At 38.3% G+C, this 17,750-nt stretch overlaps 1 protein-coding gene across 1 annotated transcript in view; it reads right to left on the minus strand.

Moving 5' to 3' along the window:
- Positions 1-17,750, minus strand: part of PDE8B (phosphodiesterase 8B) — a 493,644-nt gene that overhangs the window by 158,541 nt on the left and 317,353 nt on the right. Inside the window, exons 7-8 of the mRNA XM_053701380.1 lie at positions 14,397-14,475; positions 3,146-3,286 (exon numbers count right to left, since the gene is read on the minus strand). Of these exons, the coding sequence (XP_053557355.1) occupies positions 3,146-3,286; positions 14,397-14,475 (220 nt within the window). The remainder of the gene's footprint in view (positions 1-3,145; positions 3,287-14,396; positions 14,476-17,750) is intronic.

Consider the following 17,750-nt stretch of genomic DNA (forward strand, 5'->3'; position numbering starts at 1 on the left):
GAGTTAATTTATTTAGTTAGATAAAAATTATATTTAACTTAGGGGGGTGTTAGTGTTAGGGTTAGACTTAGCTTTAGGGGTTAATACATTTATTAGAATAGCGGTGAGCTCCGGTCGGCAGATTAGGGGTTAATAATTGAAGTTAGGTGTCGGCGATGTTAGGGAGGGCAGATTAGGGGTTAATACTATTTATGATAGGGTTAGTGAGGCGGGTTAGGGGTTCATAACTTTATTATAGTAGCGCTCAGGTCCGCTCGGCAGATTAGGGGTTAATAAGTGTAGGCAGGTGTCGGCGACGTTGTGGGGGGCAGATTAGGGGTTAATAAATATAATATAGGGGTCGGCGATGTTAGGGGCAGCAGATTAGGGGTACATAGGGATAACGTAGGTGGCGGCGATTTGCGGTCGGAAGATTAGGGGTTAATTATTTTAAGTAGCTGGCGGCGACGTTGTGGGGGGCAAGTTAGGGGTTAAGAAATATAATATAGGGGTCGGCGGGGTTAGGGGCAGCAGATTAGGGGTACATAAGTATAACGTAGGTGGCGGTCGGCAGATTAGGGGTTAAAAATTTAAATCGAGTGGCGGCGATGTGGGGGGACCTCGGTTTAGGGGTACATAGGTAGTTTATGGGTGTTAGTGTACTTTAGGGTACAGTAGTTAAGAGCTTTATGAACCGGCGTTAGCCAGAAAGCTCTTAACTCCTGCTATTTTCAGGCGGCTGGAATCTTGTCGTTAGAGCTCTAACGCTCACTTCAGAAACGACTCTAAATACCAGCGTTAGAAAGATCCCATTGAAAAGATAGGCTACGCAAATGGCGTAGAGGGATCTGCGGTATGGAAAAGTCGCGGCTGAAAAGTGAGCGTTAGACCCTTTAATCACTGACTCCAAATACCAGCGGGCGGCCAAAACCAGCGTTAGGAGCCTCTAACGCTGGTTTTGACGGCTACCGCCGAACTCCAAATCTAGGCCACAGTCCGCTGCTCATCGCCCCGTACTTGGTGCGTGGCTTTTTGACAGATTTTTTGATAACTAAGGCGAAATTTTTCAGGTCCAAGGCGGCAATGGTAGGCGAGCTTAGGCGGGCGTATTGGGCGGGCGAAGGCAGGTAAAGTAGACACGTTGATAACTAGAGGCCTTTGTCTCTAAGTATACCAATAATAAAATGAAAAAGGTATTGTACTTGGGTAATAGTTCAAATTTAAGTCTTGTTGAATGTTCACTACTCAAACACTGTAGAATCCTGCTGCTCCTCTTATACGAGTAGTTCCGAAAAACCCAAACAGAAATCTAAGGATACAAAAAAGGAGAAAAGCGCAGACTCGATTTAAATGTAGAGTATGTACTTTAATGTAGCCTCACACGCTATTGTGAATATTAATAAGATATATGATATAAAACAGCACATCACAGAAAATGTACAGACTTCTTGCAAGATGCTTCACTGCTAGAGCTCAGTCCAATGTAGATTCTTGTAGCAGGTGTTGGTAAAAGAGATCCGGTTTGCTATCCAAAGTTGCCACTACACCGCTCGGCTACAGCCAATAGATGCCTCACACACACAAGGATCTACGGAAGCCTCATAGGGTCAGAAAAGTTAATTCAGTAATTATACGCGTTTCGTCCCGATCGACGGGACTTTCTCAAGAATGCACTAATAAAAGGCTAACCTGCATTAGGATTGTACACATTCTGTACATGCCTATGTATAGACTAGCTGCTAGGGGCCCCCACAGCCCTTGGGCCCTGGTGCCATTGCACCTGCTTCACTAATGGTGGTTCCTCCCCTGCTCTGCAATCAAGTTATTCTTCCTTTCTTCTCCCTATCTCTTCTTTATACTAGCCCCATCTGTAAATGCCCAACGTTTGCAGATGCAGGTTAGTATGTACTCATTGTATCACAGTTAAATTAAATATACAATATGAAAGACCTCCCCACTGTCCCTATTTAAGAGGGACAGTTCCTTACTCTGAGCTCTGTCTCGCTGTCCCTCTGAGACAGTCATATGTTCCTATTTGCAGAATTTCTCCTAGCGCCACCCACTGAGCCCCAGACACACCCACAAACTGCACAGACACCCACTGACCACCCAGACACACCCATAATCCCACCCAGACACACCTACTGACCACCCAGACACACCCACAATCCCGACCACCGATGATCCCATTTCTACCTACACAGCTCCACCCGCAAAACTGTGACAGGCCTTTATCAACCTCCAGTGTCCCTGATACCCAGCCACAAATGTTGGGAGATATGATATGAAAAGTGTAATCTCATTCACATGATTATAACACAGAATAATTTGAGGATATGTTCACACCTATACATGTAATAGAAAAGTGATGTGCCTCCCTAGTACACCTGTACAAATTGCATTAACACTAAACTGTACTAACATTTACTGAATCCGTTTAACTGTATGATAAAATAATCAAAGGTTGTTGAACCTTGGACTAAATTAAAGTGATAGGAAGTCCAAATGAAACTTGAAAGAATCAGATAGCGCATGTCATTTTAATACACTTTTAAAAAAATTCTATTTTCAAATTTGCTTTGAATTTCTTGGTATCTATTATTAGACACGTGCATTGGTAGGTTTTGTTCACCTTTGAATGTGGAAGAAGTTGGCTCTTCATGCCACTCTGCTATTTTCGTTGCCGCATTTATTCTTATGCAACAACAACGCACTAAAACATGGATTTGCACATATTTTAGTAGTGCGTTTCTTATGCACAAAAATAAATGCAGCAACGAAAATAATCGAGAGGCACAAAAAGCCGACTTCTTCAGCATTTGGAGGTGAACGACACCTCTGAATGCACATATCTAGTCTCTATTGTTGAAAATGAATATGCACATATCCTACAATAGTGGGAGCTAGCTGACGATTGATGCCTGCATCCATTTGTCTCTTGTATTTGGCTTACTAGATGTGTTCAGCTAGCTGCCAGAAGTACAATGCTGTTCCTTCACCAAAGGATATAAAGAAAATGAAGCAAATTTGATAATAAAAGTAAATTTAAAGTTGTTAAAAATTATGTTATATGTTCTATTCGAATTATGCAATAAAAATTTGGCGTTTCCTGTCCCTTTAATTATCAAACTCTTATGGTTTCAACAATATAGCATTATGTCCTTACCTTTCCCTGTTTGATACATGTGTTGATGGTATCCAGGAGATCAGCTCGGTTTTTGTCACTTTTCGGTAACTCAGTAACTTCTTTGCCAATCAGTTCATCTTTGTGATACCCCATCATCCGTTCAAAGGCTGGATTTACATACTGACAAGTTACAAGTACTTAGAACCATTGCAATAAATCACTTTTCATAAACAAAGTATAAACTGTATCAGGCAATGTGTTTTTTCTTTTTATAAAAATGAATGAACATCTTGTCATCATTCAAATCTGTAGTCAAATTTGCTGTAGTTTAGGTAATTGACAAGGCAATGTTGTTAGATCAAGCAAACTAGTGCATTGATTAAAGGGGAGCTATGCTAGAAAAGGAATAGGGAATATAAATAATTTGAAGAAAAAAAATCTTAACACCAAAACGCAAATTCAGATAATAACCAAATTTGACCAGTAGGTGGATGTGTAGCCTAAAAAATGACCAACAGGAAAAGCAGTGCCATGGTATTATACAAAAGATACCAAGAAAATAAAGCAAATTAGGTAATATATCTAAATTAGGTAATATATCTAAATTAGGTAATATATCTAAATTAGGTAATATATCTAAATTGAAAATTGTTGTACAAAGTTATAATACTGAGAAATTAATGTTAATTTCCTCAGTCAAAAAAAGAACTTTCTATGAACATGTTCATAATGCTGCAAATATGTAAGACTAATTATATAATATTTTATCTAAAGTATGGAATAAATAAAAGGGATTTTCAGTCATGAAGTATAAAATACTTCATTCTGAAAGTTCCTTTATTTGTCTGAAGCTTTCGCCGCGCTGAGCGCCTCAAGCAGCCCACGGCAGAATTCTCTTTTGCTGTGAGGTGATCTTAGCCAATAGCGTGCTAGCTATCCGGCAGGGCACCAGTTGGCCTGCATGGCTATTGGCTAAAGTGGAAACATCACCTCACAGATAAAATAGTGTTCTGCATTGGGCTGTCTGGGGAGCTCAGTGCAGCGAACGTTCCAACAAATAAAGGAACTTTCAGCATGAAGTATTTTATACTTCATGACTCAAAGTCCCCTTTATTTCTTCCATTGGTAAATCCTAGTCTTTCACAAACGCTTGGATTTACCATCACTTTAAAGTTATGATAAACTTTACATGTTTTAAAATCAGGTGCGGAATCTAAACAATATTTTACAGTGACTTTAATTGCTCACTTCTAATGAAGATGCACTGTTAATTACTAATCTATTTGTGCCATTCTAATACCCCGCGCTCCGGCCGCCCACTTAAAAACTCTTTTTTTTTTGTGAGCTATCAGTTTTGACTGTTCTCCATTCGGCGCTTTAGCTACAAAAAAGTGCTGCACGCCTAGAGCGCCCATTGGAGAACGGTCAAAACCGTTAGCTCACAAAAACAATGTGGGTGGCCTAAGCAAGGGGTATCAGAATAACACATCTAGATTAAAAAGTAAGTTACAGCAGATCTTTATTAAAAGTGAACAATTAAAGTCCCTATAAAATATGACTGATTCTGGACCTGATTTTACAACAAGTTTACCAACACTTTAAATATGGCTGTGTATTTACTGTGCTATTCTATGGGCAGACATTACTAATACATGCTTAATAAAGATTAAAAGTAATGTAAAAAATATACTATTTCAGTAAATAGTTTTGTCTTTAGTGTGAAAAGCACATGCATGTATTTGTTACAGCATGTCATTTGCCCACTACTTGCTGTTTAACTGTGTTTAATCCCTGCACATGGGTTAAACACTATAGATAAAGTTCCACTCCACAGGAAACAGCTGATCAGCCAATTGCAACCAGAAGTCACATAACCCCGTCAATCACTACCTTGGTGTAAGACTTCACCTATACTGTATGTTAAATTCCTTTGTGGGAGTTAAAAACTTAAAGTTTCACAGAAAGTGGTGCAAAAATGACATATTCTAATGAATTAGAGCCTTTAATTTTTCCACTTCAATGTCCTTTTAAAGTCTTTGGTCCTTGATAAATCACACTCTATCGTGATGAGTCTGCTATTAAATACAAGTATAATATTCAGTTGTAGCCTTGGCATATTAGTACACTCTATACCAGTAAATATGAGCTACATTATGTAGGAAGGGAACAAATTATTTATATTTATTTTACATATCAGACAACAAAGCAATAAAGAAGACTATTATGAACACCTGATTGTTGCTTTCATCTTAATATGCACATTTTTCTGTGTACCAGAGATTAGAAAAACTAATAACCTAAATTTGATGATGCATAAATTTAGTAGGAAAATGGATATCAGTGTTGCAAGGGAGATGGTTAGAAAAATAACGAAAAGATAAAAAAATACTTGAAAGAGATCAATTCCAGAATTAAAAACATTATGTAACCTTGTAGAAAGGTCACTGCTGAGGACATTGCATTAATAATAAGCACTCTTCCCTATTAAATATGTAATAGTGTAGATAATTAAAAACTACAAAACTTTAATAATTATAAGTTAAAATAAAGAGAGAATTGACATTCTCAAGGTCAAATTAAACTAAAGTCTAGTATGTTCATTAACCCCCCTGTTACCTGGCCGATGTCTGCAGCCATCGGCGTCGTGTGACAGGGGTAAAAGACATATGGTGAACTCTTATATAAGTTACAAAAGCGCTTAAGCCGTCTAAGCGGCCTTTCTCAATGTTAAACTGTTAACATTGAGAAAGGCTGCTTAGATGGCCAAAACGCGTTTGTTATTATTAGACGGCCAAAACGCGTTTGTTATTAGAGTTCACCATATGTCTTTCACCCCTGGGGGGTAGCACCAGAGTTCACTCCATTATTCCTTATATTACTCTTTAACTAGTGCCAGCAATATAAAATCCTTATATTGTGACATTGCATTAATAAAACATTAAGGCCTAGATTTAGAGTTCGGCGGTAGCCGTCAAAACCAGCGTTAGAGGCTCCTAACGCTGGTTTTGGCCGCCCGCTGGTATTTGGAGTCAGTGATTAAAGGGTCTAACGCTCACTTTTCAGCCGCGACTTTTCCATACCGCAGATCCCCCTACGCCATTTGCGTAGCCTATCTTTTCAATGGGATCTTTCTAACGCTGGTATTTAGAGTCGTTTCTGCAGTGAGCGTTAGAGCTCTAACGACAAGATTCCAGCCGCCTGAAAATAGCAGGAGTTAAGAGCTTTCTGGCTAACGCCGGTTTATAAAGCTCTTAACTACTGTACCCTAAAGTACACTAACACCCATAAACTACCTATGTACCCCTAAACCGAGGTCCCCCCACACCGCCGCCACTCGATTAAAATTTTTAACCCCTAATCTGCCGACCGCCACCTACGTTATATTTATGTACCCCTAATCTGCTGCCCCTAACCCCGCCGACCCCTGTATTATATTTATTCACCCCTAACCTGCCCCCCACAACGTCGCCGCCAGCTACTTACAATAATTAACCCCTAATCTGCCGACCGCCACCTACGTTATCCCTATGTACCCCTACTCTGCTGCCCCTAACACCGCCGACCCCTATATTATATTTATTAACCCCTAATCTGCCCCCCTCAACGTCGCCTCCACCTGCCTACAATTATTAACCCCTAATCTGCCGAGCGGACCTGAGCGCTACTATAATAAAGTTATTAACCCCTAATCCGCCTCACTAACCCTATCATAAATAGTATTAACCCCTAATCTGCCCTCCCTAACATCGCCGACACCTACCTTCAATTATTAACCCCTAAACTTCCGATCGGAGCTCACCGCTATTCTAATAAATGGATTAACCCCTAAAGCTAAGTCTAACCCTAACACTAACACCCCCCTAAGTTAAATATAATTTTTATCTAACGAAATAAATTAACTCTTATTAAATAACTTATTCCTATTTAAAGCTAAATACTTACCTGTAAAATAAATCCTAATATAGCTACAATATAAATTATAATTATATTATAGCTATTTTAGGATTAATATTTATTTTACAGGTAACTTTGTATTTATTTTAACCAGGTACAATAGCTATTAAATAGTTAAGAACTATTTAATAGTTACCTAGTTAAAATAATAACAAATTTACCTGTAAAATAAATCCTAACCTAAGTTATAATTAAACCTAACACTACCCTATCAATAAAATAATTAAATAAACTACCTACAATTACCTACAATTAACCTAACACTACACTATCAATAAATTAATTAAACACAATTCCTACAAATAAATACAATTAAATAAACTAGCTAAAGTACAAAAAATAAAAAAGAACTAAGTTACAGAAAATAAAAAAATATTTACAAACATAAGAAAAATATTACAACAATTTTAAACTAATTACACCTACTCTAAGCCCCCTAATAAAATAACAAAGCCCCCCAAAATAAAAAATTCCCTACCCTATTCTAAATTAAAAAAGTTACAAGCTCTTTTACCTTACCAGCCCTGAACAGGGCCCTTTGCGGGGCATGCCCCAAGAATTTCAGCTCTTTTGCCTGTAAAAGAATAAATACAATACCCCCCCCCCCAACATTACAACCCACCACCCACATACCCCTAATCTAACCCAAACCCCCCTTAAATAAACCTAACACTAAGCCCCTGAAGATCTTCCTACCTTGTCTTCACCATCCAGGTATCACCGATCCGTCCTGGCTCCAAGATCTTCATCCAACCCAAGCGGGGGTTGGCGATCCATAATCCGGTGCTCCAAAGTCTTCCTCCTATCCGGCAAGAAGAGGACATCCGGACCGGCAAACATCTTCTCCAAGCGGCATCTTCGATCTTCTTCCATCCGGTGCGGAGCGGGTCCATCTTGAAGCAGGCGACGCGGATCCATCCTCTTCTTCCGATGTCTCCCGACTAATGACGGTTCCTTTAAGGGACGTCATCCAAGATGGCGTCCCTCGAATTCCGATTGGCTGATAGGATTCTATCAGCCAATCGGAATTAAGGTAGGAATTTTCTGATTGGCTGATGGAATCAGCCAATCAGAATCAAGTTCAATCCGATTGGCTGATCCAATCAGCCAATCAGATTGAGCTCGCATTCTATTGGCTGTTCCGATCAGCCAATAGAATGCGAGCTCAATCTGATTGGCTGATGGGATCGGCCAATCGGATTGAACTTGATTCTGATTGGCTGATTCCATCAGCCAATCAGAAAATTCCTACCTTAATTCCGATTGGCTGATAGAATCCTATCAGCCAATCGGAATTCGAGGGACGCCATCTTGGATGACGTCCCTTAAAGGAACCGTCATTAGTCGGGAGACATCGGAAGAAGAGGATGGATCCGCGTCGCCTGCTTCAAGATGGACCCGCTCCGCACCGGATGGAAGAAGATCGAAGATGCCGCTTGGAGAAGATGTTTGCCGGTCCGGATGTCCTCTTCTTGCCGGATAGGAGGAAGACTTTGGAGCACCGGATTATGGATCGCCAACCCCCGCTTGGGTTGGATGAAGATCTTGGAGCCAGGACGGATCGGTGATACCTGGATGGTGAAGACAAGGTAGGAAGATCTTCAGGGGCTTAGTGTTAGGTTTATTTAAGGGGGGTTTGGGTTAGATTAGGGGTATGTGGGTGGTGGGTTGTAATGTTGGGGGGGGGGGGGTATTGTATTTATTCTTTTACAGGCAAAAGAGCTGAAATTCTTGGGGCATGCCCCGCAAAGGGCCCTGTTCAGGGCTGGTAAGGTAAAAGAGCTTGTAACTTTTTTAATTTAGAATAGGGTAGGGAATTTTTTATTTTGGGGGGCTTTGTTATTTTATTAGGGGGCTTAGAGTAGGTGTAATTAGTTTAAAATTGTTGTAATATTTTTCTTATGTTTGTAAATATTTTTTTATTTTCTGTAACTTAGTTCTTTTTTATTTTTTGTACTTTAGCTAGTTTATTTAATTGTATTTATTTGTAGCAATTGTGTTTAATTTATTTATTGATAGTGTAGTGTTAGGTTAATTGTAGGTAATTGTAGGTAGTTTATTTAATTATTTTATTGATAGGGTAGTGTTAGGTTTAATTATAACTTAGGTTAGGATTTATTTTACAGGTAAATTTGTTATTATTTTAACTAGGTAACTATTAAATAGTTCTTAACTATTTAATAGCTATTGTACCTGGTTAAAATAATTACAAAGTTGCCTGTAAAATAAATATTAATCCTAAAATAGCTATAATATAATTATAATTTATATTGTAGCTATATTAGGGTTTATTTTACAGGTAAGTATTTAGCTTTAAATAGGAATAAGTTATTTAATAAGAGTTAATTTATTTCGTTAGATAAAAATTATATTTAACTTAGGGGGGTGTTAGTGTTAGGGTTAGACTTAGCTTTAGGGGTTAATCCATTTATTAGAATAGCGGTGAGCTCCGATCGGAAGTTTAGGGGTTAATAATTGAAGGTAGGTGTCGGCGATGTTAGGGAGGGCAGATTAGGGGTTAATACTATTTATGATAGGGTTAGTGAGGCGGATTAGGGGTTAATAACTTTATTATAGTAGCGCTCAGGTCCGCTCGGCAGATTAGGGGTTAATAAGTGTAGGTAGGTGTTGGCGACGTTGTGGGGGGGCAGATTAGGGGTTAATAAATATAACATAGGGGTCGGCGATGTTAGGGCAGCAGATTAGGGGTACATAGGGATAACGTAGGTGGCGGCGTTTTACGGAGCGGCAGATTAGGGGTTAAAAGTGTAATGCAGGGGTCAGCGATAGCGTGGGCGGCAGATTAGGGGTTAATAAGTGTAAGGCTAGGGGTGTTTAGACTCGGGGTACATGTTAGGGTGTTAGGTGCAGACGTAGGAAGTGTTTCCCCATAGGAAACAATGGGGCTGCGTTAGGAGCTGAACGCTGCTTTTTTGCAGGTGTTAGGTTTTTTTTCAGCTCAAACAGCCCCATTGTTTCCTATGGGAGAATCGTGCACGAGCACGTTTTTGATGCCGGCCGCGTCCGTAAGCAGCTCTGGTATCGAGAGTTGCATTTGCGGTAAAAATGCTCTACGCTCCTTTTTTGGAGCCTAACGCAGCATTTGTTTGAACTCTCGATACCAGAGTTAAATTTATGGTGCGGCCAGAAAAAAACCCGCGGAGCGTTAACAGCCCTTTTACCGCCGAACTCTAAATCTAGGCCTAAGTAACTGTTGTGTGGGTTTCATGTTTTAAATAAGTGAAAATTATTAATTAAAGTGACAGTAAACACATTGTAAGATTTTTCTGCAGTCTTGCACAAAAAAAAAGATAACATACTAGGAGAGTTTGAAAATATTTGGAAAGTATTATCACCTTGCTTGCTGCAACTGTTTCTCAATAGCCAAACTCTAACCTCAGGCTTAGGTAGCTGATTTGACAATGTTGTTAGACCCATTGCTAACGAGTGCATTAGAAAAATTAAAGGGATACTCAACCCAGTTTTTTTCTTTCATGATTCAGATAGAGCATGCAATTTTAAGCAACTTTCTAATTTACTCCTATTATCAATTTGTCTTCGTTCTCTTGCTATCTTTATTTGAAAAAGAAGGCATCTAAGCTAAGGAGTCAGACAATTTTTAGTTCAGACCTTGGACAGCACATGTTTATTGGTGGGTGCATTTAACAATCAATCAGCAAGCACAACCCAGGTTGTGAACCAAAAATTGTCCGGCTTCTAAACTTACATTCTTGCTTTTCAAATAAAGATAGCAAGTGAATGAAGAAAAAGTGATAATAGGAGTAAATTAGAAAGTTGCTTAAAATTACATGCTCTATCTGAATCATGAAAGAAAAAAATTGGGTTCAGTATCCCTTTAAGTAGAACAGAAAGTTCAAGTATTTTTTTCCCTTAAATACAAATTTGCCCTCAAATGGGGAAATGTTGAAGCCAATAGTTGCAGGGTTGGCTTAAGAGGCCTGAGCTGTGCACTATCAGTTCTCAGAATTTGAAAAAAACTTTTAATTTTAAGACCTAAATTACAAACAAAACAAAAATTGAAGCATATTGCAAAGGCTTTTTGTTTCCTACACATAATTAAACATAGTATATTAAAATGCAATGTGTTTACTGTATCTATAAATCCAGGATAACTATAAAACCCTCATGGCTAGATTACGAGGTTTGTGTTATGAGTAAAAAAGCAGCGTTATGGGTTATAACACTGCTTTTTCACTACCGCTGCTATTACGAGTCTTGTGCTGTACCGCACACTTTTTTGGCCATACCGCAAATTAATTTACGCAATTTGCGTAAAGTCTTTTTTCAATGGGACTTCCATAGCGCCGATATTACAAGCTTTTTCTGGGAGGCCAAAACGTGAGTGGTACAGCCTATCCCACAAGATTCGTAACGCAATCTAAAGTCAGTAGTTATGAGTTTTACTCTACAAAGCTGTAGCATAAAACTCATAACTAAAGTGTTAAAAAATACACTAACACCCATAAACTACCTATTAACCCCTAAACCGAGGCCCTCCCACATTGCAAGCACTAAAATAAAATTATGAACTCTTAATCTGCCGCTCTGGACATCGCTGCCACTATAATAAACATATTAACCCCTAAACAGCTGCAGTCCCACATCGCAAACACTAGTTAAATATTATTAACCCCTAATCTGCTGTCCCTAACATTGCCGCCACCTACCTACATTTATTAACCCCTAATCAGCCGCCCTCAATGTCGCCACTACTATACTAAATTTATTAACCCCTAAACCTATGTCTAACCCTAACCCTCCCTAACTTAAATATAATTAAAATAAATCTAAATAAAACCTACTATCAATACCTAAAAAATTCCTATTTAAAACTAAATACCTATAAAATAAACCCTAAGCTTGCTACAATATAACTAATAGTTACTCTGGGGCCCATTTAACAAGCTCCGTAGGGAGCTTGTGGGCCCGTGTTTTTGGCGAGTCTTCAGACTCGCCAGAAACAGCAGTTATGAAGCACCGTTCTAAAGACCGCTGCTTCATAACACTGTCCGCCTGCTCTGAGCAGGCGGACAGACATCGCCGCAATTCAACCCGATAAACTAAACTACCAATAGCCCTTAAAAGGGCCTTTTACAGGGCATTGCCCCAAAGAAATCAGCTCTTTTACCTGTAAAAAAAAAATACAAACAACCCCCCAACAGTAAAACCCACCACTCACACAACCAACCCCCCAAATAAAAACCTAATTAAAAAAACCTAGGCTCCCCATTGCCCTGAAAAGGGAATTTGGATGGGCATTGCCCTTAAAATGGCATTTAGCTCCTTTTCAACTGCCCAAACCCCTAATCTAAAAATAAAACCCACCCAATAAACCCTTAAAAAAGCCTAACACTAACCCCTGAAAATCCACTTACAGTTTTGAAGACCGGACATCCATCCTCAACGAAGCCAGGAGAAGTCTTCATCCAAGCGGCAAGAAGTCCTCAACGAAGCCGGGAGAAGTCTTCATCCAAGCCGGCAGAAGTGGTCCTCCAGACGGGCAGAATTCTTCATCCAGACGGCATATTCTATCTTCATCCATCCGGCGTGGAGCGGCTCCATCTTCAAGACATCCGGCACGGAGCATCATCTTCTATCGAAATCTTCTTCCCGAATGAAGGTTCCTTTAAATGACGTCATCCAAGATGGCGTCCCTTTAATTCCGATTGACTGATAGAATTCTATCAGCCAATTGGAATTAAAGGTGAAAAAATCCGATTGGCTGATGCAATCAGCCAATAGGATTGAGCTTGCATTCTATTGGCTGATAATAGAATGCAAGCCAATAGAATGCAAGTTCAATCCTATTGGCTGATTGGGTCAGAGCTGATTGCAACAGCCAATAGGATTTTTTCACCTTTAATTCCGATTGGCTGATAGAAGACTTCGATAGAAGAGGATGCTCGGTGCCGGATGTCTTGAAGATGGAGCCGCTCCGCTCCTGATGGATGCAGATAGAAGATGCCGTCTGGATGAAGACTTCTACCCATCTGGAGGGCTACTTCTGCCGGCTTGGATGAAGACTTCTCCTGGCTCCATTGAGGACTTCTTGCTGCTTGGATGAAGACTTCCCCCGGCTTCATTGAGGATGGATGTCCGGTCTTCAAAACTGTAAGTGGATCTTCGGGGGTTAGTGTTATGCTTTTCTAAGGGTTTATTGGTTGGGTTTTATTTTTAGATTAGGGGTTTGGGCAGTTGAAAAAGAGCTAAATGCCCTTTTATGGGCAATGCCCATCCAAATGCCCTTTTCAGGGCTATGGGGAGCTTAGGTTTTTTTAGTTCGGTTTTTATTTGGGGGGTTGGTTGTGTGGGTGGTGGGTTTTACAGTTGGGGGTTGTTTGTAAAAATTTTTTTACAGGTAAAAGAGCTGATTTCTTTTTTTTTTATTTTGGGTGGGCTTTTTTTATTTTGATAGGGCTATTAGATTAGGTGTAATTAGTTTAAATATCTTATGATTTCTTTTTTTATTTTGTGTAATTTAGTGGGTTTTTTTTTTGTAATTTAGGTAATTGTATTTAATGTATGTAATTGATTTAATTGTAGTGTAAGGTTAGGTGTTAGTGTAAGACAGGTAAGGTTTTATTTTACAGGTAAATTTGTATTTATTTTAGCTAGGTAGTTAGTAAATAGTTAATAACTATTTAGTAACTATTCTACCTAGTTAAAATAAATACAAACTTGCCTGTAAAATAAAAATAACCCCTAAGCTAGCTACAACTATTAGTTATATTATAGCTAGCTTAGGTTTTATTTTATAGGTAAGTATTTAGTTTTAAATAGGAATTATTTAGTTAATGATAGGAATTTTTATTTAGATTTATTTTAATTATATTTAAGTTAGGGGGTGTTAGTGTTAGGGTTAGACTTAGGGGTTAATAAATTTAGTAAAGTGGCGGCGACGTTGGGGCGGCAGATTAGGGGTTAATAAATGTAGGTAAGTGGCGGCGATGTTAGGGGCGGCAGATTATGGGTTAATAATATTTAACTAGTGTTTGCGATGCAGGAGTACACGGGTTTAGGGGTTAATATGTTTAATATAGTGGCAACGACATTGGGGGGGGGGGAGATTAGGGGTAAATAACATTATGTAGGTGTCGGAGTTAGCAGCTGATTGGTGCCTGCACATATAGTCCTCTTGTCATATCATTGCCCTTCAACAAAGGATACCAAAAGAATGAAGCAACTTTGATAATATAGGTACACTGGATAGTTGTTTAAAATTGTTTGCTCTGTATGAATCTAAAGGAAAAAAAATGTGTGTTTCATGTTCTTTTAATGATCTCAAAAACAAACAAAAATGTTTTTATTTTTCTACCTGTATGACATGGTCTTCACTTGTTATTTCTATGGCTTCTTGGCATTGCTCTAAGGCTGTAAATATTGAACTGCAAGACCTGCAAAGAATAAAAAGGTAACATTAAATAGCATTTAAATAAAATGTGAGAATGACATTCCATATACACTTTCGTTATGTGGGATAAAAGACGTACCACTACGCTGATTGTAAGGTTCAAGTTTCTACTTTAAAGGGACAGTCTAGTCCAAAACAAACGTTCATTATTCAGATAGGGCATGTCATTTTAAACAATTCTGCAATTTACTTCTATCACCAATTTTGCTTTGTTCTCTTGGTATATTCTTTGTTGAAAGCTAAATCTAAGAGGTTCATATGTTAATTTCTAAGCCCTTGAAGGCCACCTCTTAGCTCAGGGCATTTTGACAGTTTTTCACCACTAGAGGGTGTTAGTTCATGTGTTTCATATAGATAACACTGTGCTCACGCACGTAGAGTTCCTAGGAGCCATCACTGATTTGCTAAAATGCAAGTCGGTCAAAAGAACTGAAATAAGGGGCAGTTTGCAGAAGCTTAGATACAAGATAATCACAGAGGTAAAAAGTATATTAATATAACTGTGTTGGTTATGCAAAACTAGGGAATGGGTAATAAAGGGATTATCTATCTTTTAAAACAATAAAAATTCTGGTGTAGACTGTCCCTTTAAGTAAACACAACATTACTTACATAAATAGCAAGCACTATTGTCCCTAATACAAATACAGTGAATTGTAGCAGAAAATTATTTTTTGCAGATTTCCAGCAGTATAGGTAAAAAGTGTATTATAAATGTGTTGCTTATGCAAACCTGGGGAATTGGTAATAAAGGGATTATCTATCTTTTAAAACAATAACATTTTCAAGTAGGCTGTCCCTTAAAGGGCCATAATACCCAAATGTTTAAACACTTGAAAGTGATGCAGCATAGCTGTAAAAAGCTGACTAGAAAATATCACCTGAACATCTCTATGTAAAAAAAAAAGATATTTTACCTCAAAAGTTCCTCAGTAGCCACCTCCCATTGTAAAGGATTTCTAAGCAGCATTTTAGTGTGTCTGTCCTAGGACATCTTAGGGAATGAGCCTCGTGCACTCTCATATTATTTCACCAATCAGGTAAAGGAAGCTTACTATGAAATCTCATGAGAGTTAAGTCAAATCTCATGAGATCACAGTAAAAGAGTTCATGACCTCAGCACTGCTGATGCTGATTGGCTGCTGTTCATTTCTTCATTTTTTAAAATTTTTTACCTGCAGCTGAGTATAACTTTTTACACAGAACTTATTCTGCTGAGCTGAGGAGATTGTGAGGTAAAATATCTTCCTTTTTTACATAGAGATGCTCAGGTGATATTTTCCTGACAGCTTTTTACAGTTATACTGCATCAGTTTCAAGTGATTTACCATATGAGTATTATGTCCCTTTAAGTATAATAAAGTTGGCAATGTTGTACCTATAATGGAATGCCTTATGACCATATAGCAATAGAAATTAAATCATAATTACCCTAATCTTGGCTCTGTAGCCTTTACCAGCAAACACTATCCCTTTTCTATAGAAATCCATAGCATGAAATCTCACATTTTCAGACTCCTAGTCTTCCTGCCATATAATATTTATGTTAAAGAACAATTAAGAAAGAGAGGGAAGTTTGTTGAGTGCTGCTTAGAAAGTTGATCCAAAATGTAAAAATTAGGTTAAGTATTATTACATTTCCCTGTATCTTGGCTCACCTTAGCAATACTGACAAATGTATATACACAGAAACTCACATGATAACCATGTTAAAACATGTATGCTTTATTTAAATGGGTGCACAAAATAATGACATTCTCTTGGCAATCTGTCCACAGCAGAAGCATGAAGATCCAGTTTATAATACTTTACAAATTTGTAAGATCTTCCAATTGCTGTCTTGTACAGGTACTCATTAGAGATCTGCTTCAGCTGCCAAGTATGTTAAAGGGACAGTCAACACCAGAATTTTTGTTGTTTAAAAAGATAGATAATCCCTTTATAACCCATTCCCCAGTTTTACATAACCAACACTGTTATATTAATACACTTTTTACTGCTATGACTATCTTGTATCTAAGCATATTCTGACCGCTCCTAATCACATGACTTTTAGTTATTATCTATTGACTTGCATTTTAGCCAATTAGTGCAGTGTCTGCCACAATCCACGGGCATGCTCACAATGTTATCTATAGGGTTTACCTGAACTAGCTCTCCCCTGCTGTGAAAAGCAAATACAAAGCATGTGATTAGAGGCGGTCTTCAAGGGCTTAGTAATGTTCATATTAGCCTTCCTAGGTCTAGCTTTCAACTAAGAATACCAAGAGAACAAAGCAAAATTGTTGATAAAAGTAAATTGGAAAGTTGTTTAAAATTGCATGCCCTATTTGAAAAATAAAAGTTTTTTTTGGACTTGACTGTCCCTTTAACAGAATGGGAGATAATGCTGCCTAAGTAGCAGAGATTTGCTGGCCTGATGTGTTAATTCTGCTATTTGGAATAGTTTGTTTTATTTTTAAGAGAATTTAAGAATAAACTCTTTACTAGGATAAACCTAAAACCTCGAAGGAGCCGATTTCTACTTTATGCAGAGACAAGAAACCTCACTATTTTCCTTTAAAACACAATTTTCAAACAGGTATGGCTCCTTCTACAGTGCACCCACACAAGAGAACCTAGGTAATCAGGCAGTTTTTACCTCACAGAAAAGAGAAGAAGCACCAATAATTTATATTGTGGGTAACAGGGTCACCGTGTAAATGAATGTTCTAATAAACTGGTAATTTCCAAAGCCAACTCTTAAGCATGTTCCCATAACTCTAACTTGAAAAGACTGCTGTGTAAAAACTAATCTTTAACTGATCCAGAAGCTGCTTTACATTTCAGGGATATCAAGACAATTTGCAGTCAATTCCAGTTTGCTTTAAGACGACACCCTTGACACTATTTCTTCTAAGACTGAATCATTAATAACATAAATTGCACTTGTCATAGCAAAACTTTGGAATATGATATAATACAAGATCCACTATGTTCTATTATATTTAGGTATCTATGGTAAACTGAACAAATTTTCTGGGGCCCCATGTGTCCAAAGTCCTGCATGACTAAATTGTAAATATATCTGCTACAACTGCTTATGTATCTGAAGTTAAGATTTTGTTCCCTTAAAAATATATAGGGCTGTTGGGGCATGTCCAGGCGGCGACAATGCTAGGTCGCAAAATCAGGAGCTCCTAGGATGGTATTGTTAATCCGCTGTTTACCATGAGTTAATCAACACATCCACCTTTGAATATACAGGATCCAGATAGC

This window comes from Bombina bombina, chromosome 2, assembly GCF_027579735.1.
Source record: "Bombina bombina isolate aBomBom1 chromosome 2, aBomBom1.pri, whole genome shotgun sequence".
Classification (NCBI taxonomy): domain Eukaryota; kingdom Metazoa; phylum Chordata; class Amphibia; order Anura; family Bombinatoridae; genus Bombina; species Bombina bombina.